General features: G+C 43.4%; 1 protein-coding gene across 3 annotated transcripts in view; it reads left to right on the top strand.

Moving 5' to 3' along the window:
• Positions 1–25654, top strand: part of MAP2K5 (mitogen-activated protein kinase kinase 5) — a 266228-nt gene that overhangs the window by 214413 nt on the left and 26161 nt on the right. For all 3 annotated transcript variants that reach the window (XM_077746645.1, XM_077746636.1, XM_077746628.1), the window contains 2 exons: positions 9333–9394; positions 12283–12328. In XM_077746645.1, coding sequence (XP_077602771.1) covers positions 9333–9394; positions 12283–12328 — 108 coding nt within the window. The remainder of the gene's footprint in view (positions 1–9332; positions 9395–12282; positions 12329–25654) is intronic.

The raw sequence follows: 25654 nt of genomic DNA, 5'->3' as shown, positions 1-25654 counted from the left end.
TTTTCTATTGGTAATAACTGTTTCTTTAGAAATGACATTAACATTCCACCAAAACACAGCAGTAATCCAAAAGTTAATGTTCTGTTCATTGATAATTATATTTAATTCATATTTATGAGTTGTCGGGGGGGAGGAGAAAGAAAGAAGTGAGTTTAAAAAATGTAACAGAAGAAACAAGTTAAAAGCAAAAAATTTTTCCTGATCGTCTGAAGGATATACAAAGTCACCTAAATGGGAAAAAATAAATTCTAAATAGTTTTATCAACTCAGATTTTATTAGCTACTGCTGAAAAAAAATGATCTGTGTTTTTATTATTTCCTAGTGGCACTGAGTGAATTCAGTGGATAGACTTTCACCATTTCTTCTTTTTCACTAACCAAAATATTAGCATAAACATCCATGTGATTTAGATTTCAGTAAGTCAATCAGATTTGGGTTTTGTTTGTTTGTTTTTAGCCAGGAAAAATCCTGCATCTTTAGACAGTCACCGAACAAGTAGCCTTGTGTGGTTTTCTTTGAATTGTCCATGAAGCCTGATGTATTATTAATGAATTAATTTCTTGGTGGTGGAAGCGTATGAATAGCGTTCTGTGAATGGGCAGTTGCCTGGTGGGGCCAATTTTGGCTGCTGTCATTTAACATGTGTTGCTCTATTGTGAAGTCTTATCCAGCCGTAGGACAATGCTCATTTAATCCACCATGATGGGTCCTACACACCCTGAGCCCAAGTTGGATGCCAGGGTCAGTTACCCAGCAGCTCAGGCTGGGGCACTGCTCCGCCTCACTGCCGAGTTGCTGTAATCATTTTGCCTGCCGTTCATTTTCCCTAAACCAGGGAAAACGCGTATGTGAACAGTGCAAATGTTCTCAAAAGAGATTCCAAACCGATCGGCTGGGGTGTTGCCTCCATTCCAGAACGGAGGCAGCGTTCCAGGGAGTCTAAGTTCCTTCCTTCCTCCTGGAAATGGAAGCGTCTGGGCCCACGAGATCCCTGATGTTCTGAGGTCCAGAGTAGCAGATGGCATTATGATTTTCCAAATCCTGATGAACATTCTAACCGAACTTGTTCATTTCACAGTATGTAGTTCTATTTTTTTTCTCACTTCCTCCCCCTTCTTCCCTCCCCGTCTCCCTCTCTTTGTTCCTCTCATATTGACTAATTTTAAACTGATGTGCTATCTTCTTTACCCCGCTTTAAATTCCCTTTTCCCCAAGTTTATTGTTTGGAACCAGGTATGGCACAATTTCACATATAATTTTCAGCCTTTGAGTCACAGCCCACACAGCCTTTGAATTTCTTTATCAAAATGCGTAAGCAACTACCACCGCCGCTCCTACACGGCGCAGCCCCTGGAAGTTCCGTCTTTCCCCTTATCTGTAGCTCGCAGCGCAGGTGGCAAATGGTGGTAATTATTTTAACTAACAGTCGAGTGAACATCAGGAGGACATACAGTGTGACGATGTGGTCTTTGGATTTCAGTGAGTTCTCGGAGTCTGACTTGATGGTGTTATGGCTTGTTGATTTTTCAGGACACGGACCTGCCAGGTTCTTGCCCTTGAATGGTGTGTGGATGTAGTTCAGATGTCTCATTGTCAGCCCCTTACCTATGAAAAGAGGAATCATTCCTTTCATTTTGGAATCCGTAAAGAGTTATTATTCTCCCTTGGATTTTCGTCTTTTGCTTTTGTTTCATATAGTTTATGATCTACCTTTAATCTACGATTGCTTTTAATCAGCACTTCTGTACATAGAAGCTGGTGAAGTGTGTATATTAACATTGTAATTTAAGTCCTGGATCAAACATGTGTAGCTGGACTTTTCCTGAGGAAAAAGAAATTGACCTCACCAGCATATGAAATTCAAACACTATATAGGGACAAGGTAAAACCACAGGTAGGAATTGCTGAATAATTACCTTTAGACCAGCCTGAGCAGGAAGCTTCCCACGAGGGTGAGCTCATTTAATGGTTCCTAAAACTCAATCTTGTGGATGTCAGTGGTCATGCTTGATTATTTGCAGCAGTGTTTTATGGAAAGGCAATAGAAATGCTTTGGGAGGCTACAGAGAGGACAATAACGGGTTTTACTTTTGTAAATGAAATCCCTTTGGTATGAGACAAGCATGTTTTTGCTGTTCTGCCTACACCATGGAAAAGGGAGGTGTATGTGGATGTTAGTGTGCAAGTGTGTGTACGTGGGTGTGCTATTCATAGAGACACCTCTAAATATTACTGTGCACTATAGCCTATGACCACCAAGTGACCTAAAATAAAAAGAGAAAAAACATGTTTATTAGCTTTGAGGAGAAAGCAACTGTAAGTATGGTTTAAAAGATTAATCCACTTTCAAGTCCTCTACCTATTTTCAAGGAATTTATAAAACCCCAAGATCTCTGCCATAGGTTTAGAAAATCTCTAGGTAAATATGAGTCTTTTAGGAGACAAAAATTGTAGAGTAGAGTTGTAGAGTAAATGATGGGTTCATTTTGATATTAATGACGACATGTTTTCCTCTTCTCTTTTATCTCAGTAACTTCTGCAACATGCTTACGAGAAAAAAACACAAGGAAAATCTTTATAATCTCAAGGTTCAGTTACCTACAGACAGATTCCTTTAGACCTGTTCCTTTATATTCTGTGGTTATTATAAGCCATCGGGTTGTGATGTTTACTTGGCTAACACTGGTTCTCCCTTGATCTAAGGGTTTATAGGTCAGGTGGGTGTTTCAGTGGTAAAAATTCAGGCCTTTGCCCCCTGATTCCAGGTCCTTCTGAGACAAGTTAAATGAGCTGCTACTGTCAGCCCAGACCCAGTGGACAGAACTTCACACCAAAATGCCCACACATGTAATTTGTCACGTCTGGCAACCCAGAGCATGGGGTGACCCAGTGTGGAAATTGAATCATCTTTCACTTTCTCTGCTCAAGGCTTGATGTGGGGCGGGATGAGTAAAAGGAGGGTTTTCTGGTCTCCAGCCGGGGGGGGTGGTGTCAGAGGTTTTCTTTTCTGATGATGTCCCTCTGCAAGCCTTCCTAAATCTAAAGCCTCATTCCCAGCTGCTGTCCCTCATAACGCCCCAAAGATAGGTCGGTCGTGTCTGCCTTGTGATATCAAAACTACCCATAATGGCAAAATACTGATTGTTTCCTCACAGAGTGGCCATGTTTTTAAGTAAACTGAGTGTAGTTTATATGCATTGACTGACTTTGTACAACTCCAGTGTGTAATTACGGTTCACTCATATCTTAAACAGCGCTGCCTCGTTCTCTAACTGACTGGGAGCACCTGTCCATCCATTTCCGACCTTTCTCTCTCTGACGAGGTGTGACAGCCTTCTGCCTGCCTCCCCCCACCCCTGCTACAGTCTGCTGTAGAAGCAACTTACAGATACAAACTCTGAGGACCTTCAAATATTAAAACTGAGCTAATTTCCCAAAATCTACCTTTGGATTACACTTTGGACACATTGGTTTTTTTGGTTTGTAGATTAGATTCTGTGCAGATCTTTAAAGGTGAGGGTACAGTTTTTTGTGTCTTTTTCTTCTTTTTTTTTTTTTTTCCCAAACAAACCAGGATTCCTTCTTCAGTCAAGAGGAGATATGGATTCTCATGAAAATGCTATTTTAAGGCAGTGAACAGTGGAGAGTCAAAAACCAATTTGGGGCCTAACAAGGCAAAATGCTGTTCTGCATGACATGAAGCCGCTGGAATTACAGACGGCCTTTGACCCCAACACTGTGGACAAAAGTGGAGCAGTCTGGGAGAGCCGTGGCCATTAGTGTGAGTCCCAGTGTGTAGGAACAGAAATTGTTGCGCCAAGCCAAAGGAACATCAGGCTTGAATTAGAAAAATTATTTTTAGACGTTAGTGCATAACTCAATACTGGTCAGACTCCAGGTGATTCTCTGATGTTAACTACCTATTGGCTTGATGGCTTGACCCCATGAGGTCTAGAAATGGGCTATTAAAAAATGTTAGAAGGCTTGCCATATTCTGCTTAACTTGCCAGGCTGGTTTAAGCCACCACATCTCAGCTGACCTTAGAAATCACCAGTTGGCCGACACCTTGAGATTTTTGAGAAGCTGCCCTTCTCTTTGCCTTCTCTTACTGCCAGAAAGTATAAAATCTTGGACTGTCCATTTTGCACAAAGAGAAGGGAACAAGACATAGGTTAAAATGTTCGAGGGCCCTTCCTTCCCCAGATGCTTTCTGGAAATGAGAAAGGTAGAAGGTAGGAGAGCAAAGCAAGTCTCTCACAGCTGTCCAGACTCATACTCTGTTCCCCGTCACTCTCCTTTATGAGCTCATGCGTACAGCCAAACTCGGTGCCCTCCAGTGCAGCCCGAATACCGAACCCTTACTTGGCCATTTCCTCCACCTTGTAAGGCTGTTTATTAGGGGTGCATATCTTATCCCCCCAAATAATACACCAGTTCTTTAAGGTTATGGATTAAATATCAGTCATCCCACAAAGCCAGGCTCAGAGCCGTTGACGTGGTAGATGGTCAAGAAAACTATTGAATGAATGCACAAATAAATAATGAATAACTGTCACTTTTTTTTTCAGAGAGAGAGTGCACGCACATCAGGTGGGGGAGGGGCGGAGAGAAAGAGACTGGGAGAATCTTAAGCAAACTCCTCGCCCAGTGTGGAGCCCAACATGGGGCTCTGTCTCAGGACCATGAGATCATGACCTGAACCAAATCAAGAGTCAGACACTTAACCAGCTGAGCCACCCAGGCGCCTCAGACTATCATTTTTATACAGTATTGCATGTCTTTGCCTTATCAGTGTCTGAATTATATCCTTGAATTATATCCTTAAACCTGACCATATCCTTGTCAAATTTCATTGTCGTCGCTAATCGTGAGTTAAAGGCAAAAATGAAGTCCTCAGGTTATTTTTCTAAGCAAAGTTCCCTTAAGGGCTCTCCATTTGAGTAGTTATGCCAGCCTTTCCCCTTACACAAAGCTAAGCTCCTCCAAGAATCTGGACCTGATCAGAGTTTTTAAAAATAGGTCCCTACCTTTTTCTCTTTAAACTCTATTTGGACATCATTTTAGATTCACATGCAACTGTAAGACACAACATGGGGAGAGCGTGTTTACCCTTCATCCGGTTTCCCCCAATGGTAGCAGCTCATAATTATAGTACAATACCACAGCCAGGAAATTGACATTGATAGAATCCACTGAATTTACTCAGATTCTGCCAGTTTTCTGTGCACTCATGCGTATGTGTGTGCACACATGTATATACAAATATTGTCATGGATCTTTTCAAAGCCAAGAAACATCATGATTAAAAAACAAACTATGCATGTCAAATAATGATCTCTCTTCTAAGTAAATGATTCCAAAAGCCTCATGTGTGTTTTCTGTATGTCGAGTATCAAACCTGTCTGTCTGCTCTCAAGGCCATAAAGTGTGCTTATTGGCATACTCAGTCTGCGAGTGAACTGGCAGCATCAGTGAATGGAATCAGACCTCCCTCTCCCTCCTCCCCTCCCCCACTCTCTGAGTGTGCAGGTACACACACACACACACCCTCAGATTTTCTGCTGCTTGCCTTTTTTTATGCCTGAGTACCTTGCTGACAAGTGCTAATAACAAAATACCCAGAGAGAGTCCAGTTGAAGTTAGCATACATTAAACATTCTGAACTTGTCCTTTCGCTCATAGATTGTGCATAATTAATAATTAAACAGTTTCAGTTGTAATGGGTTGACCTTCCTGAACTGTTCATTATTCACAAGGCAAAGGCATCACTCAAACTTTTTTCCCGTTGTCCTTCGCTGTTCTCTGGCGTGCCACGTGCTTGTGTTCCAGTTGTTTAGCAAAAGGGGCTGGCCAGGTAGCTACCGAAGCCTCTGAGACTCGGAGACTGTCCTCCTTGATGACCAGAATTGCTTACTGAAATGGTTTATGGCAGCTCTTTTTATATAACAGTTGCCGGCTTGGTAACAAGATCCAGCCTGCGTCCCTCTAGCAGAACTCTAAAGTTGATTTGGGACTAGAATCTCAGGTTAAGACTTCTGGTTAAGGTTGTGTCCGCTGCTTCATTCTGTACCTCTGTGCTTAGAAGTTCAACAGAAAAGCTAACCCCCCAAAAAAGCCCTTAAGGTGAAGTATGGCACCCAGGGTCTTAAAAAAAGAGTGACTTTTATTAACAATCCAGAGTCAGTTTCAACCAGTCCTGAGAGTTATTAGTGTAACTGCTTCTCCAATTCGCGTTTATGTTTTTGAAATGTACTTGTTCATCTTCCCTGAACCCATATTTGGCAGAGGGCGTTTTTGATAAGTAGCAGCAAGTACATTACTAGATCCCTGAACCCCCTGGCATGGTTCTCAGTCTCCCTCTAACCCAGCAGTGACTGGAGGCGCTCCCTCCCTGGGAGCTGCAGGGAAATTGGGGCAGCTCCAGTCTGAGCCTCCCTCCCTGCTTTGCGCACATTTGAATTAGATCATGAAAGGCAGGTTCTTGGAGGTTTTACATGCTGGTCTAAACAAACTTCTGATTTTACTCGCTTAAATATGAGAAAAGTATACTTTAAAATCCTCCAGCGTGGTAAACACTCCCAGGTCTATTCATTGCTTTCCTTTGGCGTGTTAACAGCCTGCGTGCTTTTGTGGAGTGGGGAGGCTCTCAGAGGACCCCNAATTCCTCTCCCCTCCCGCTCTCCCTCCCCCCTTCCTCCCCCCACCCCATCTCTGATGAGTGATTCTTTCCAGGCACCCCTGAGAGGAGAATCCACTCTCTCCGGTTTTGTAAAGTCGACTTGGGCTGGCATTTTCACAAGTGAAATAAATTATTCATGGGTACCACCCAGTGTTCCTTAGTTTTATATTATGAGGAACTTAACAGGCTACAATATCAGGTCTTAAATAAAATTAACTACCCATGCAAAGATGTCACATTTCCTCGTCTTGTTTCTCATCCATGTTAAGATGACATCTTCATCAAGTTGCCTGGTCTATAATTCATTAATTTACTCTTGGTATCATACTTTGAAATGAGGCCCACATTAGCATCATGTTTTATACCAGGATCTTGGTAGAAAACCAGCCCAGAATTTTAACCATCTTGGTAAATATTCAGCCACGTTAAGGCAGTAGGCTTTTATCTTCCTAAACATCGCATTTTAAATCAACTACGACTCAGACACTTCCCTTAACACAGCCTACAGAAGAATTTCAGAAATGACGACTGAGGAAGCAACTAACTACCTGATCAGGGAGTTCTGATCAGGTAGTTTTTGTACCTCAGACTTTGAACCATTTTTTTACTAATAGTTTCTGAGACAGTGAAATGTCATTTCTTGAACTGGGCCTTGTACGGTCTTGCAGGCATGGTGATATATATGGCTTTCCTAAAACAGGCCAGGCTGAAATTGATATCATGTTTTATTTTTGCTCTTCAAACCGATGGGACTTCTGTGACCATTTTATAGTACCTTTATCGAAGACTTGTCATGTTATTGCGTGCCTTGTTTCTTTTGAGCAGACCGTTTCATCAGCCCCCCGTTTTTCATGTCGTCTCTGTGTAATGCCTGCATGTAATCCTTTGAACTTGGCAAGATTTTATTTCACTCCCATTTTCCTTTGTTTTCCTTTCTTCTTGGAAGCCTTTCGCTACTGATGAGAATTTTAAGTTTCAGATTACCAACCAACCTTCCCCTGCTCTGGATGAATAGAGTAAATTCAAAGAGAACAGATACGCAAAATCTAAGAATATTTTGTTCACATTCCTCTTCTTTTAACCTCTTTGGGATTTTTTTTGGGGGGTGCTGCTCTGACCCCTCACTTCCTTTTGATTTAATTGTATTTTCTAGCAGTTTCCAATTGTTTGAATTGGAAACAAAGCCTTAATAAGAGTTCTAGTTAATTTTCTGTCTTGTAATTACCGATCTCATTTTTCTGATAATTGGCCACAGCAATTATATGTATATTTACTAATCACATAGGAGGCTGTGCAATTGTATCTATCTGCCACCATTGATAATGACACGCATATTGCAGAGGTGCTTTTATCATCTTCTTTTTTCCACTACATCAAAGCTATTTCCTCTCGTTCTCAATAATGAATACATGCATGCATTTGACACAGTTGTGTGCTAGAGAAATTGTTTGGCTCCCACCAAATGCTGCATGCTCTGAGTTTCTTGCCTGCAGCGCTGGAAGGTTGTATGTAATGATATATTGCTCATCCAAATGGCCAAAGCACTCCAAAGCACAGTGAGATTAAAATAAGTCATTCCTTTGTTAATTTAAATAGGTGCATGTATCATACTTTGCACGGCACTTTGTGTAGGGATGTCAGAGAGGAAAAAAGCCGCCGAAAGGTATTTTTAATAGCAAATGAGAATAGATGGGAATGGAGTCATTTGCAGCTGCCTACTTTATGTGGCTCTCTTGTTCCAACTGTAGGTCTAATGAGATGACTGTTAAAGTACTCTGCAGTGTAATTTCATTACATCCTGAGCCGTTACACTATAAACACAGTGGCGCTCTCTGTCATTCTTGGAAAAACTCCTAAATTCTTAAAGCCTTCCTTTGCAAATGGTAATGGGGTTTGCTCCCTGTGTTACCCAGTGGTTGTCATTTGTTGCTGTGTTGTTTCCTGCTCATTTGAGTGACTCCCACCTCCACCCCAGTTCTGTTTGGTGGTCAAGGTGGGAGTTTTTCATTGTGTCCTTAATTCACTGGCTTTCTCCTATGATGAGTCTTCCTGGACTGGCAAATAGGCTAAAATTCCTTTTCAGGGAACAGCTTCCCCCATGTAAACCTTTCTATTCAAGTAAGAAAAAAAATAAAAAATAAATAAAAAGAGAAACAAAAACAAAAGCAAACTGACCCAAATGATTCGGCAGACAGTTAAGATCAGTCAAATGTACAAATAAATGTAAATAAAAGGGAAAGTGTAAATAAATAGCAAATCCAGTAAAAGAAACAAAGGTCAACACAAGAATAATTTCACAGCTCTTTGTTAATTACAAGACCATTTGTGTGTTACTTAAACAATCATTAATTTCTCATTTACACTTTCGTACCTTCTTTCCTACCCTGTGGCTATCATTGTCCTTTTTTCACCTCCCCTCCCTCTTTGCTCTCATGTTTCTCACCATCGTAAAATGTGTGTGGCTTTAAATTTGGCGTTTTTACCTAAACATGTGGGAGAGGATGTAGACAGTCTCTTTAACTGGACGAGGCCTTATTTTCCTTTGCACATGGTGGTGAATCCCTGTTCCATATCCAGGGGGGTGGGGGTGGATATAAAGGAAGAAAAGGAATTGTTGTGACTTTTGGTGACTTGTTTTTCCTCCATCCCAGGATTCGCCCGTCCTTCCGGTTGGACAGTTCTCCGAGCCATTTGTACATTTCATCACTCAGTGGTGAGCCCGTTTGCAAACATGCCATGCCCTCAATGTAAATGATACATGCCATTAACTCTGCGGCTCCGTGAGACCTTATGGCTCTCCCTGCTTCCTTTTGGAGCCGGGAGGGACTTCGGGGCCTTGGGCAGATGGGGCAGCAAAGCTGAAGAAATTGTTTAAATTATGTAAACGTTATTTACACAAAGGGTCGTAAATGTACTTTAGAGGCTTTTTCCTGTTTTAATAAACTGCTGAGAATCAGGCTACTTCTTCAAGCACAGATAGTGTTGCCATCCGATTTTTTTTTTAAGAAATACACAATTTTATAGCCCCTCTTGAACAGACATAATGAAGCTTATTTTTATTAATGTAACCTCAAGTTACCCATAAAACTCTCTGTCACTTAGTGGAAGCAGCATAGTTTATTAATTCATCGGATTTTCAGTAAATAACTTTTATCTTTGGTTATATTTTAGACAAGAGTACTGGTGTCCCATTTCAGTGAATTTTGATGTGTCAAAGACCCTGAAAACACGGTTCCATTAGGCCCGCTTGAACCATTAAAGAACCAGGAGGAACCACAGGATTTTGGTCAAAAGGGTCCTCAGAGTCTCTGGGTGTCCCCCCATCATTTTACACCTGAGGAAGCGTTCTTTTCCCGCCCTTTTCCCCTCGGTAGAACGAGGTCTACTCCATCTGCCTCTTGCCCATTCGGCAGCACCTGTGTGGCCTGGATAGGCCCTGTCGCTCCGCTGCCCTCCTTCTGCCTTCTCCTTCACCTCTGCACAGAGAAGAGACAGAGACAGAGAGAGAAGGGAACTGGGAGCAAAGCAGTGACCACCACGGAGCAGGAGACAGAACTAACTAGAAACTCTTCTGGACACTCTGGAACCGACTCATAACTGCCTCTACATTTCTTCCCCTCGTTCACCCAGTTCCATTTCACCACCCCTTCAGAGCCCTGGTTGGTGGTAGAAAACGAACCCTTCATTCCTGCAGTGGCACGAAATGGTGCGGTCAGGAGTCCTTATTAAACTCAAATGGTGGCACACTGTCCCCTTCCCTACCCCCCCCCCGCCATGATCCATCTGATGATTACACTAAAGTGAAACCAAGAAATATTCCTTAATATAAATGTCAAGCTTTATCACCTTTTTGACTAAGTGTAATATGTTACCTCTTAATAAAAATGTCTCATACAGTTTATACTCCATAGAAAAATATGGGAGGAAGAGATTCCCCCCCGACTTTAAAAATTTTATTAACACTGTTTCTATTTATTTAAAATACTTAATATAATATTCTGTAGCTTTTAAAACCTGTTTTTACCCTGCAGACATTTTCTTTCCAAAGCATGCCATGTTGGAAAAGCACATATACTGGCTGAACACTGGAGTCCCGGGCTCATTGATAATATAGAGCCATTATCCAGAAATGTGGATTAATGTCTCTTAATTTCCTTTACGTGGAATTCCTAGAAACACTCAGAAGCACATCGTGGGAATGCCCCATTTTGAAATGCAGAAATTGAAACAAACCAAGCCATTCCTAAACCGGCTGGGGCACTGGTTTGGGCATCACCCGCCCCGAAGATGTGGGGTTTGTGCTGGCACGGTCGGGCATCTCACCGTGTGGCCTGAGACCCACCTGGAGGTGGAGTCGGTTGCGGGCAGACGAGGAAAAGCAGCGAAGGCTTTACCTTCCTTCTGCCCCCCCCAAACTAATCCGCTGCTGTGTAAAAGTTTTATGGAGACAGGGGGAGGGATAACCTGTGTTGAAATTTCCACAGATGTCAAGCCGAAACAGAAATGATAGTGGGTAATAGCCTTGTTTTCCCAAGAGATACAGCTACTTGGGAATGTCACATTAGGGCTGTTACCAACTCCACCGCGAGACAGCTTGAATTACTTGCTAATGGATGCAGTAGTAGAGAGGTGCATATGGTTATTTATAGGGAAGGCAAATGTCCTCGATGTCAGTAATGGTTCATAACTACGGTTCTTATTTACCAAATGATCATTAAGTCTTTCTACTTAAAAAAAAAAAAAATACTGTCAGCAAATGCAGGGATTATATGATGGGTTTTCTTCTGGCTTGTTAGAGGTTGCCTTACTGTAAAGAAAAGCATCTGTAGTCATCTTTTTATGACTTCATACCACAGACACTCTGAATTTAGTACAAATATGGCCACCAAATAGGTAGTTACCCATAGTCATGTCAGTCCCACGTGTGAGTGCTTCATCACATAGCTACGTACATGATACAGCTACTGATTATACTTGCTGCGTGTAAGACAAATATTTTGTATGAGGAATGTGATTCTTTAAGCAGCTTAAACAAACTTAACTTCCCCCACAGCTGTTTCATGAATATCAACTTGCTTTGTAGCCAGAATAAATGAAAGTGGAGATAAATGTAACAGCCCATTTGTGATTTTGTAGCATTATCTAGATTGTGACAGCTTTATTGTTTGTCATTCAGAGTAATAATGAAAGGATTAAGATGTTTTCTCATTTGACCTGATAGTCATGTTTCTTTTCTTATTCTCTTATCCCAGTTACCAAAAAAGAAGTATATTGTTTCCTAGATTTAAGTTTGAAACAAATTGAAAACTGAGTCAGGAAGAAATATTGCTGCTTTTTTTTTTCCACATTTTTAAATTTATTCTTCATCTGTATTGTATCTCCCCCTCCATCTTAGTGTTTCTGATTCATGAGATTCCCTCAAAATCTGATTAATTAAAAGCCAGAATAAAAGAAAGGGAATCTATGCTGATACTTTGGCCAAGAATTGAACACGTGAATTTGAAAACATTCAGATTTCAGGAGATAGAGTTAACGGTGGGAATATAGCGCAAGTTCATGAGCAATACAGATAACAGTGAGGTTTTTCTTTTCCTTTTATAGCATGAGGAAACAGCCAAAAGAAAGACCGGCACCTGAGGACTTGATGGTAAGTACGTATTTTTAGTTACATTAGAATTCTCTACTTCTCTGGCCGTGCTTAATATTCTGTTAAAAGAACCGAAATGGAATTTTAACACATCCACAGTCTCTGAAGAGGCCACATTACTTACTGCCTTTGGGTAGGTGTTTGGGAAGCTCAGAGCCTCGGATAGTCGTTTTCTACTTTTTAAAAACCCACCACCGTTCCTACACTTAAGGCACGACTCTCTTCCTCGCCTCACACTCAAGGACCACAAGTTAATCTGGGTTACTTCCTTGTCCTCATTTGCTGTTACAGCCTCTCCGAATCCAGAAGGTTGGTCACAGAAAAGAGAGTCAGCATATTAAGTTTTTAGCGCAGTCCTCCAGGAAATTCTGACCGTGGCCTGGAGTCAGTCCTCTTGGATTCATGTAGGAAGAAACTAGACTGGCTGCAAAAGATCAAGTTAATATGAATCTTTGGTCTTTTCCTCAGAAGGAGACAGCTCTAAGGCTGCGGGTGCTGTGTTCTCAGCTCCAGGGCCGCTTTCTTTGATTGCAAATGACAGTTTTTAGTCGAGCAGGGAGGGGAACAGAGACGCTCCCTAGCAATTCCCAAATGGTCATTTGTTTAGTGCAGATTGTTGATTTGACAACGCACAAGCTGTTAGAATAACGCTGGCATCGAGCATTAGTAAATAATAATTATAGTCTGCTCTTTCTTACGTTTTGCGTAAACTATTCCCTGTCTTTACATTATCGCATTCAGAGCAAATTCCAGCCCATTTTCTGTTACCACTTTCAACAATAACCGTTTTACAGATACCAGTTCAGAGGTTTACACCCGTTGTGCGCCATCCTAATCAGCACCCCAAGCGCCCCGACTTCCTCCGTATAATTCAGATTTCATCCCGGAATATAAAATAACAGCATGTTTCCCTCTTGCATCATGAGTGCTTTCCAGGAAGGTAGTTTTCTCCTTCATGTTACCCCTGAAGCAAATCTTCTATTTCAGGGTAGTTTCAAGTTAAAGTTCACCCCTAAAACCTCTGCAATTTATAACTGCAGGTTTCACGTCTAAAATAAACTGGTCTTTTGGCGGTGGCGTCCCTTTGATGGTTGGGAAATTCTTGCAGTTAGTCACATTTGAGAAAACTTGGAACAGGTTCTAGAGATGGAGACCCATTTACCTTGTACATTATTATGCTATGGCTGGATAGCTCAGCTATTAAAACAAAGGAATAGGGTTTCATAAAGCAGATATCTGTTTGTAAATGCATGTTTCAGTGCTGCAATGAGCTGGCCACTTATAAATAAAACACTGCAGATCGTACTTACACCCATAAAGGCATATGGATGTGTGTCTTGGTAAGGAACACAACTCCAGGGCGACAAGTCATAAAAACAAGGCTACAGGGTGAGTACTTTCAGTGCCTTCGAAGCAAGTGTAAGTGTGTGTGTGTGTGTGTGTGTGTGTGTGTGTGTGTGTGTGTGTGTAGAGAGAGAGATAATCAGTATGTATTCCAGTATCTCTCTTTATAGCTGTACTCACTGGTGTGTGCTGTCCCGTGGTTTTAATTAATAAATAACAATAAATCCATAAAATACAGGGCGCATGGGTGGCTCAGTCGGTTAAGCGTCCAACTTCAGCTCGGGTCATGATCTCGCGGTTTGTGGGTTCGAGCCCCGCATCGGGCTCTGTGCTGACTGCTCAGAGCCTGGAGCCTACTTCAGATTCTGTGTCTCCCTCTCTCTCGGCCCCTCCCCCACTCATTCTCTCCTTCTCTCTCAAAAATAAATAAACATTTTAAAAAAAGACTTAGATTAGTTTAAAATATATATTAAATAAATGAATGAATAAATACATAAATAAATAATAAATAAGTAAATAAATGAAATCCATAAAATACAATGAAAATGTAGTCAGAGGAAGCACCATCCTATACTTAATTTTACATTTTTAGTCCAGTTTGATTTACATGGACATATTCCCTTAGGTGTAGCACCAGTGAGGCACTCTGGCTTAGAAAGGGCTCAGTGGGGAAGCAGGAACCTGGCACTCTGTGTGTGGTTCCTGTGGTCAGGAGGGCTAGGCCCTGCTTGCCCCTGCCATAGTATTGAACCAAACAGGAAATGGGAAAGCAAGTGGGTTGTAGCTGGCTTGAGAAACTGGAGTCACATCCTAGGAGCCCAGTCTTAAGGAACCAGTTTTTTACATTTTTTTCTAGCATATTAATGGCGCTAAGTTTTGTTTTCCCTCCCCGCCTATGGTGATGGTGCTCCCATCCGGAAGCTGAGAGCATCCTCCGGAATGCATGCACTGTAAAGGATGTTTGTCACTGTGGGAAGGGGCCTGCCTTCCACAAAAAGGGCAGTTTACCTCCCGAGTGCAGGGACATCACCCAGCAGGGGACCGATGTGGCCTGTGCAGCTCGGGCTGCATCAACTGTGAGGCCTGTAGGACGGTCCAGACCAAAGGAAGAAAACCAGAGATGGGACCGAGTGGAAATACTGACTTACAGATTCATCACCAGGGAACTCCGGTGTGACCGTGACCACCAGTGAATACAGCAAGTGCTGCCCAAGTAAATCAGACCGCAGGGAGGGGTAGACCAGGCACATAGTGGGCGTGCGAGCAGTTTTTGTCTTTTTATTGGGGAGTGTGGCCTTATATCCAGAATACCCCAGCCTTAACACCATCATCTCTGCAATTTTTGACCATGTCGATCTTAAAGATGCAGTGTAAAATTCAAGTTAGGCTCTTGAGGCCACTAAAATCCTAGTGTTCAGACTCATCTATGTGTTTAGCTATTTAATTCTACTTTATGTGTCTTTGTTCCTAAAACGGTTATCAGTTTTTATGTTCTAAGTAGAAGTATATGAATGCTGGACCAAGAAATTTCCTTTAATACTTACATTTTGGGGAATCCAGGGTTCATTTGAGCCGATACACCTTTCTGGCATGTGGCCATCAAGCTACATAAAGAACTCATTCAAAAGTTTTATCAGCCGCATCTATATCATCTTTGAAGATCTCAGATCCAGTTGAATAATTGAATTCAGCAGATATTTATAGATCATTATGTGCAAAGTCCCATGCTAGATTCAGCAGAAGATACCAGGAAGAACAAGCCATGTTCATACAGTCTTGCAGGGGACACAGCAAGTATACAAATTACTAGAATAAAGTAACTGCCATAAAAGAACGGCAGAGTTCTGTGGGGATCCATTTGGGGAAATGGGAAAAAGCTACATGGAAAAGGTAGCCTTTGAGAAGCGCCTCTGGAGGATGAACTGAATTTTAGTAGAGAGCTTTCAAGGGGACCTTCCAGGCAAAGGAAACAAGCTGGGCAAAGCATGAGGGTGTAGAGGCTCGAACTTTTTCAGAGCAATGTGAAACCTTTGGAACTTCTGTTCCAAAATGTGCCTTTTGGAACAGAAGTCATTTTAACCTTGGCCTCAGGGAGTCCCAAACCCACAACAGTGGAATTCAGATAGGCAACACGTTCACCACCCACTGGGTGATCTGTTAAGAAATTCCCCCTCTTGGGGCGCCTGGGTGGCTTAGTCGGTTAAGCGTCCGACTTTCGCTTGGGTCATGGTCTCGCGGTTCGTGGGTTCGAGCCCCGCGTCAGGCTCTGTGCTGACTGCCAGCTCAGAGCCTGGAGCCTATTTCAGAGTCTGTGTCTCCCTCTCTCTCTGGCCCTCCCCTGCTCACGCTGTCTTTCTCTCTCTCTCCCAGAAATAAATAAGAATGTTAAAAAAAAAAAAAAAAAAGGAAATTCCCCCTCTTAACTTAACGGAGGACCATGGGGGAGAAGAAGGGGAGAAATAGTTGGGGAGAGGGAGGGAGGCAAACCATGAGAGACTCCTGAATGCCAAGAACAAACTGAGGGCTGATGAGGGGGGTGATGGGCATGGAAGAGTTTACTTGTGGGGATGAGCACTGGGTGTTATATGGAAATCAACTTGACAATAAACTATTTTTTAAAAAAGAAAGAAAGAAAAGAAATTCCCCCTCTTGTAGAAGAAACCCCAGTCCAAGTCTGAAAACTTTGACCTCACATAGAAGCAACACACCCACCACCCACCAACCCATACCTTTCTTTGTGAGTGGACTCCCATTCAAAAATTGGGCAATCTTTCATCCTTTAGTCTTTTAAGACCTATTGCATAAATCAGGAGTCAGGGTTAAACCCAACAAAGGAAGACCAGCCATGCAGGCAGTCAAGAAAGTTCAACATGCTGACCCCCACCCCCAACACACACTCTTCTGATCCTAAGAAAATGATGCCATTATTAAAGAACCCACTTTTAAATCACCCGGGTATAAATCGCAGGAAAGACCTATGTCACCGCTACCCCAGCTCCCTGACATAGGACCCGCAAACTTAGAAGGAAGTTTCCAAGCTGTAGAAACCATAGAGATGGCAAACAGGATGTTCACCAGGCGTCAGACAACCAGGCAGGGATGCCACAGCTTATGTGGAGTGTGGGACAACCGCTGCCCACTGGAACGGGTTGGCAAGGACGTGGCAAGAAGGGGTGAGAAGACCCTAATGCAAGGGTGTTGGAGACATTCTCCCCAAATGTCAATGATCAGATTGAAGGACACACAAAATGAAAACCAGACCCCTAAGTTCAGAAACAGAGAGACCGCTTGAGATGGGCGCATGTTGAGATGGAGAGGTTCAGGTCTGGTTTGCTATTCACATGGTGGGTTTGAGTATTTGTGACTAAAAGGGATTTGTTGAGAGGCATTATTGTATAGAGCCCTGCTCGGGTGAGCCACCGAGAATTCCTTCTGCTGAGTTAGTGTTCCTTTAGGGTTCTTTGGGAGCTAAGGTCAGGCTGTGATTTAGCAGGAAGGCCTCCACACTTCCCTTCCCTTGTCAGCAGCTCTCCATTCCTTCCCTGCTTTTGTGCCTTCATCTGCAAAACGGAGGGGATGGACGAGTTCACCAGTCCTTGACCTGGGGTCCATGACTTCAGGAAGTCTGTTAACGCCCCTGAAATTACATCCAACATCGTATATGCATGTGGAGATTTGCATTCTTTTCTGAAAAGCGGAATTCGTGGCTGTCATCAGTTTTTCAAACGGGACCGTGACCCTGAATGATTGTTAAGCTCCCTCACTGCCTTTCATTCTGTTAGTGCAGCCAGGACCAGACAAGCAGCTCAGGAGGGAGGCATTCACTCGGAGGGTGCTGGCCTGGCACAGAGGAGGGAAGGGAAAAGCCCTCCCTGTGGGCCTTGAACCTCTCCAGCCTATCTTGAATGTGGGCCCTGACTCAGGGAGGGAGGGTAGGGGCCGCGGGCACCTCCACAGTTACAATTTGGGTTCAGAGTGCTGTAGATCCTTCTATGCATTTAGAGTATTTCCAGAAGCTTTCCATGTCTAAGCTCTATTTAATGGAATCTATGCATAGTAAGTAATCAGGTCAGAAGAAGCAGCATCCTGGTTTGAGATCAATCGCTGGCTAATACTTTATCTAGGCCACTTTATTATCTCATGCTGATCCGATTCCCATTCTCCTCCTCCTTTGTAGCATGCACTTCGGCTGTGGTAAAAGTACGGATCACATACATATTAAAAACATATACCCATTCTATCTGTATGTAAATGCGTGAGGCACAGCTGGATATTGCAGAGGAGTTTGATTTACTAATAGTTATTATCTGTTCTAGCTGTTCAGTGGCAGAGAGAATTTCAGAGAAACAAGCTGGCGCAGAAATTGTCTTTATGCTATTACTATACTGCTCTAGTAATTGTTTAAAAACATGGGCTTTCTCCTTGGGTCCCAACAGTGTCTGTTATTTTGTGCATTTCCTGGTACATTCCAGAGCAGGGCGACCTCCTTTTGCATTTCCTCAGGTTTGGTGGTTGTGGTTGTGGTTGTTGTTTGGTTTTTTGTTTTTTGTTTCCTGGTTTTTTTTTTTTCGGGGGGGGGGTTGGTTTTGGTTTTCAATTCAGAGACACAGAATGCAGTTTTGCAATTGAAATTTGACGTTTTGCTTAGAAAGCAAGGAAATCATGGGACTGGAAATATAAAAAGCAGTGTAGGATCTTGGGGGAGGAATGTCAGTTACAATCAAAATAGTGCTTTTAGATATTTCCCCCCCTTCATCTAAATCTGAGCAGCTGCAAACTTGAAGGTATCTCATTTCTCAGAAAAGGCTTTATGTATAAGAGGTGGTATTGTTTCGGGGCTAATAAACACCAAACTGCTCCAGAAAAATCTGTTTAAACATTTAATTACTTGCAAAAGAGATGTTAACTTGTTTAACTCCTCTAAATTAAATTGTCACTGGTGGCGTCTCTGCTTCTCCAAACCTGATTGTAATTACATTTTCAGATAGTTTGTTGGCTTGTTCTCTCAGTTAATCATTGGACGTGACAAACTGGACATATGCACAGTCCCTTTTAGAAACTGGAGAAAGCACCATGTTAGATTTTCGTCTGTCCAGCACTTCAATTCCAGTGTAACTTTTGGATTTACACCAAATGGCCTTGTTCACCATTGTTAGTGTCAAACCTTTTGACCACCGCAATAGTCAGAATGCACTGGACAGTTAAGAAGGTGATGTTATTCAGGCTGTTGCAATATGAAGAGTGTTTGTTAATGAGGAAGGTCTCAGAGAAGAGGGAGGGGGCCAAGGTCATGGAGGCAGGTGAACAGGAAGTCGTCAGGAGGAAGGATGGAAAGGGGTCTGTGAAAGCAGGGTGGTCCTTTGTGGCTAACAAAGAGCAGGGGAGATTTCTCATCTGTATTTCTTTCTGGGAGCACAGGGCTCAGATAAAGTTCTACATTACCACCACATTCTACTAACCTCAAAGATGAGTTTCAGTTTATTTTAATCCAGAGTTTACATGTCACCTAAGCAGAGAGGAGGAAAGGCACATTTCAGCCGCCTCCTTGCATAGCGATCATGGACCACTCTGCTTGCAATCTAAACTTTTCAAGATGCTGAGGATGATTTAACAAGCAATTCTAAACTTGGTTGTCATTGATCACATCTAGCTATCACCTGTGTCTTAAAGTGCATGTTTTACAACAGACCCTTAGGGCCAGACTCATACGTGTGTCTGGCCCTGCATTCTGGTAGACGTAATTTTCAGTTATTCATCTGGAGGTGCAAATCAGCTCTTTAGCTAAGGCCCCCAGAATTTGCAGGGGGAAACCCTGGCTGGGATTGTAACTTCAGCTAAGTATTTCCTTCAAGCACAAGTAGCATCACAGAAGCCTGGAGGCTCCACACAAGGTCCAGTTGACAACCATGTAATGATTTTTTTTTTATTTTCAAGTTCTGAAGGCCATTAAAATCATCTGTTTGTGTCTGCTTATAAATAGGAATCCACCAGTAAGAAGTTGATTTTAGCTTTTTAATTGCACATAATTACAATGGCAGAATCACTGTCTGGATGCTTGAGATCGCACTAAATCAGACAGCTTTAATTTGAATTTTTGATGACACGTTAGCACTTCAGCAAGAACAGAGAGATTATAACCCCAGAAAACAAGCTTTGTTTTTCCACAGACGTGACTGCTTAATCTTTTCACGAGACTTTAGCAGATAAGTGTGTGTGTGTGTTTGTGTGTATTTATATACATGCACGTAGCAAGAGAGATACAGATAGATAAAATCTGTCACTCCTTGATCATGGGGATCTAACAGTTTTAATTTCCCAGTTAAGGATAACTTTTTTCCTCCATCAGTGAGGTCAGATCTCTTAATATGGTGATGATTTGCCTGTTTAAGATTGTGGTTTTTTGAACTCCTGCCTGCAGTGCTTCTTTTTTGTTTTACTGGGCCAACTGTCATCTTCCTGGCATCATGTTCCACAGCACAACGAGGCTGTGGGGCCTTGACCGCAAAAGTAGTTTGGTTATCCTAGATACAATAAAGCCCATCGCCCGGGCCGCTCTCCGGTGTTCCGCCACGTTCCCAGGCGGCTAAACCAGGTCTTGGGAGGGGGTTGTCCATTAGGTCCTCATCTGACACCACTCAGCCCGTCAGCAGCTTCTTTGATGAGGGTGGTGGCCTCGGTTTGGAATGCCCTCCTCTCCTCTGTCCCCAAAGGTCTCCATCCTCCTCCCCATCCCTGTGAATGGAGCACACTCCCTGCTCTGAAGCACTCCAGGTTTTATTATCTCTCACTTGGAACAGCACTTAATTACACAAATTACATATCCATCTTACAGTCACAATTTGGTCCATGTAGTAGAGTGGTTCCTAACGCTGGCAACTCATCAGAATCATCCAAGTGGTTTAAAAATCAGAGGGAGAAAAAAAAATGCCTGGATCCCAGCCCAGATCAAAGAATCTCTGGCATGTGGGCCATGGAGCAGGTACTGTTTTATTTTTTAAAGCTCTCCAGATGATTACAAAGAGCAGCCAGAGATGAAACTCGCAAGTTTGATGCCTTTTTTCTCCAGCTAGATTGTAAGTGCCCTGAAGGAGGGTCATGCTCTCGGAACTCAGCACCTAGCACGGTTCTCCACTACCGCCATTCAAGCGAGGTCTCCGATCTAATCACATGTGCCAGCCTCTCTCGTCCAGTGCACTGAAACACCATACTAGACATCGAACAGATAGACACACACGATAGATAGGTCCCTTGTTCTCCAAGAGCTCACACGGTAAAGCTGAGGAAACTGACCCAAGAACAAGCACTCTCTGGACGTTGTAACATACAACCTGAGTTAGGGTGTCCCCACTAGAATGCGTGACCTGATCAAAGGTTTTTGTTTGACTTGCTCAGAGGTCCTCTGGGTAAAATAACGTGGTGCCAAAATTAAGGAGTTTTTAAGATGCCGCAGTGTTTGCAGGGATGATCAACTCAAAGCATTTAACAACCAGCACAGCAGGTTGACCCATCAGGGCAGGCACCAAGGCCTGGCCAGCCCACCTCGAAGCACGGGAAGAATACGACAGTGTTAAGTAGTTGTTGCTCACCAGCACCTGTGATCGCTGGCATGCATTCTGACCTCTTGAGAATTTGTTCCTGATGGTTTATTCCAAATCAAGAGGTCATCAGAGAGCCAAGACTTAGAGGAGACAGCCTGGCCAGCCCCTATCTTTGCTTGGTTAGATTGATGGCAGGAGGACTTCAAGGTCTTTATCTATCAGATAGCAGATGCATGCCACCCCAGCCCTAGGAATAGGGAATGGACTAAGTTGAAAAAGACCAGAGACATTTAGCCATTTGGAGGGGGAAGGAGGAGGAATATAAAAGAATCCGAAGCCTAGTCTCTGTGATTTGGGAATTGCTGTTGAAAGCAGCAAACTTGTTTTCCTGTGAGTACACTCCAATAAATAGATGTGATTCTTATCAATAATTAATGAGTCTAACCAGGAATTTCAAGGGCTGGAAAAATATTAGAAGCCTCGTATTTACAGTTGAAACCAGCTGGATTTGTTTAATGGGTTGTTTGCTTTTTAATTTGTAGCAGTTTTGAGAGAGACCTTTGGGGATCAGGAGTCTTGTGGTTTCATTGGGCCCTTTTGTAGATATACGGTTATTTGGGGGGGGCCAAATCTGCCTGCAGATAATTTGAGGTTCGCTTGGCCATTTAGAGACTGCCTAAAGGCAGTGGAGACATTTGGGCCTTCTGTCCTCTATTTAATTTTCAAGATTAGAATTAAACATTAGGTCTTGGTCTACCGAGAGACATTTGCCGAAGCATGGACTAGTTTCTTTCCAGTATCCTGGTTTACCGTTTCCCTGTTCTCTTAATATAAATGGTCACTGATTCTGAAGCAGGAAGCTAGGTAGCGTTCGTTTATTTGTGCAAAGGTTCCCTTGACACAAATAAAAATGGAATTTTCAAATGTAGCCCGATTAACTCTTAATTGTACACCCAAGAGCCTACATGGGTCACACCTCCCTCGAAAGGCTTCTGAACGGCCTGNTTCAATTAATAGCAGTATTTTCTAATTGTGGGATTGGTGTGGCGTTGACAAAAATTTGTATAAATAGGGTACATTTTTCCACTTAAGAGGGCTGTGCTGAAGCATTTTTAATTGGATTTTCATGGTGATTGACAGCATTTGATTATGACAGTAACTTTATTTGGCTGGACTGCTCTCGCCTCTTGTTCAGATTTTTCCATCAAAGCTCTGTTTTATCCTCTGAATCCCCAGTGGAGCAGCAGTCATTGTGGAAGAGCCTTTTAGCACCTTTCTTGTCACCATCCCTGGTGACGATTGGGCCCAGCTGGTAGCAGATAAGAAAATGTCCCTTTCACAAAGAGGCTGCGTCTCCCGCCTCTGTGGCTTCAATAATTTTAAGAGCCCCCAAAACCTGTTGAGGATTAGAAGTAGCTTTAGATGTGAAATGAGTGTTAAGTATTAGTAATCGGGAGATTAGGGCCCCAGGGACCATCAGAGACAAACAGCCGCAATTAAGGCAAATCTGCCGATGTAAACAAAATTTAGCAGAAACAGATGCCCTCACCATTTTGGGGGATTGATTTGAGGGCACCAAGGAATCGATTTTTGTCTTGTTTACACTTTCAAACCCCTGTGATATACTGAAAGGCGAAATATTTCATACAGCCTGATTTTAGTTAATTTTTTTTTCAGTGCCTCACAGTAGGCGCCTGTCTTCTCACAGTGACCAGGCCTGAGTTTATTCAGCATTCACAGGGAGCAGCTAATTGTCTATGAAGGGCCCCCGTGTTTAAATGGGCTTGACAGGAATTTAAATTTTGTTTCAATCAACCCCTGTGCTCACAGCCTGCTCCAGTTTCTAATTTTTAAATTAAACATGATTTTTTTTTTAAGCCACAGCCTTGCCTCTGGAATCCTCCGGCTCTAAGTCTCAGAAGGCGAGTCGGCAACCCTGGAATGCTGGTGCATGCGTGCGTGTGTGTGTGTGTCTGTGTCTGTGTCTGTGTCTGTGTGTCTATGTGTGTGTCTGTGTGTGTGTCTGTGTGTGTGCGCGTGCGTGTGCATGTGCATGCAGGGCCTGAGGCATCAGCTCCCAGGCTGGAAAGTTCTTTCTCCAAAGCAGGCGTTTCCTCCCCATGTCGGGGAGGTCAGCTGAGCCGGGGCAGGGCACACTGTCCTTCCTGCCTTCAGAAATAACCTGGCTCTCCTGTGCAGGCAGCAGCACCGCGTCGTCTAGAAAGTGGGTTAAGTACCAGAGAGAGGCGTGAGGGTAGATTTAGAGGGTTGGGCTGAGCCATAACCCGCCGCACGTCTGGTACAGATAGTCTGCTCTCGTGAGGTAGGAGGGGACACGCTTCGGGCATCACAAGTGTGCTCTCACCATTTTTATTTGTCGAGCGTCCGCTCGGTGCAGAGCAGCCTGCCCAATGCCAGGAAAGCGGTATGTCGGCCCTGAATCCTGACCTCAGTCAGCTTACAGTCTAGCAGGGAACGTGAGGATAGAAACAGCCAAGCACTGGACAGAGTGGAAGACCTGCCAGAGACCCTGCCTCACCTCCCCCTGCCCACCTTCACTGTCCCTTCACCCCCACCCCCATGCTCTCCCACATGAATGTGGTACCCTGACACCCTGATGGTGCCCTCGCTGTGCCCTGACGCCCTCACGGTGTCCACGCCATGCCCTGACACCCTCACAGTGCACCGCTGTGCCCTGACTCCCTCAGGGTGCCCACATACATGAGGCATTCTCACATGGCCGTGTCTTGGCTTGAAGTACTATTTCCTCACATCCACATGGTGAATTCCTGCCATTTCAGTAACTTTTAAGAGCCCCCAACACTTGCTGAGGGTTCAAATTAGACTTAGATGGAAAATGAGTGTGAACTGGCACAGCCTCTGAGAAGCTTCCCAGTCCTGCTTCAGGAGGGCATGACTTCCTGTTGTACAGCGTCCTTCCTCCCAGCAAGGACCTCTGCTAGCACACTTACACACTTTGTGGCAGTAACTTGTTTGCATAACTGGTAACCGTCCATAATCAAGACCACGAATTTCTGGAGGATGCCACGTCTTACTTATAAGTGTATCCTTAGCATCCAGCCCGGCCCCTAGCCCCAAGTAGAATGCTTGCTAAATAGTTATTGAATTGAAATGATATGAATATAACAGGTAAAAACGTTTTCTGCAAAAGGCAAGATTCCTTCCAGCCAGGGTTTTCTAGAAAGGCTTTGTGAATCAGTGACAAGTAAGCCAGGCCTCGCAGAACACTTATTTATGTGAGTGTATTACCTCCTGCCTGGGTCACAGCTTGGATCATAAGAAAGTAGCAGGCCCTCTAATATCCACACGAGCCAAAATCCACATTACAACTTACTTTCTCTGAACTTACTTGAAAGCAATGGGAATGAGGATTGTGTGTATCTTGGAGCTAGAGATAATTCAGAAAGGCTTCTGCCCTTTAACATTAAAAAAAAAAAAATTTAGTGTAGAAAGTGAAATTCATCTAAACAGCATTTTTTGAACTCCTGAGTTTACAGAGTTCTTTCCTATAAATTACTCATTTGACCTTCACAGAAGCACTACAGGGGTTAGTCTTGTTCCCATTTTACTGATGTGTTAAACTAGGGCTTAGAAAGGTTAACTGGTTTGCCCGGAGCAAGTGGTCAGGATGGACACTGGACCATTGGGCCTTAAACAAAGCTATATCTACTGGTACATAGAGTGGGCAGGGATTGTGGCTGTGAGAATTTCAGCTACATCAAACGATTTCTCGCAATCAAAACTAAAACTAAACACAAATAGCCTGCAAAGAAACATGTAGGATTTCAGCAGTTTGCTTGTGGAGCCAGAAATGTTCCTCTGCTCGCCTCCCTCGGTGTGGTCCCCTTCACCTTGGCCTCACGCTGCAGCTGCAGGGCCACGATCGAGGCAGGGAACCGGTGGCCGCACACCACAGCAGGCGCCTGGCCAAAGTTTGAACCTTAGCGCGAGCAGACCAAGCAGGAGAGAAAACAATCACCAGCAGTTTGCACTTGGTCTGTTAGTTGGCTGTCTGAGGGGAAGCTGTAAGAATTGGCGACTTGTTACTGTGTTTTGGTTTTGTCAACCTGCAGCAGAAACTGAGGGCCTCAAACCTTTTCTCCTTCTCGGTTCCACCATCATGGTTGTAGAAATAGGCAACTCCCAAGAGATACTGTTCCTTGAGTTTGGGAGAAATTTCTTTTAACTCAACAAACTCATTGAGCATGTTCTGTGTGCGGAATAAGTTGCCAGGTGCCATATCTAGTGCTATTCGCATACGGACCGTGCACTAGGAGTAGCATCGGAACTGTTTCTTGAACACAAGAGAAGGAGCTTGTGCCAGAATATAAGCCAAGCATGACTCAAAGCCTCTGTTTAATTCAGCCGACATTTGTTTGCAGCAAAACATTGTCAGTGAAGGAAGCTGCGGCCGACTGACGTG

This window comes from Crocuta crocuta, unplaced genomic scaffold, assembly GCF_008692635.1.
Source record: "Crocuta crocuta isolate KB4526 unplaced genomic scaffold, BGI_CrCroc_1.0 scaffold130, whole genome shotgun sequence".
In the NCBI taxonomy this organism is placed as follows: Eukaryota; Metazoa; Chordata; class Mammalia; order Carnivora; family Hyaenidae; genus Crocuta; species Crocuta crocuta.
Note: the sequence above shows the minus strand (reverse complement) of the source record. Positions and strands in the feature narration are given on the sequence as shown.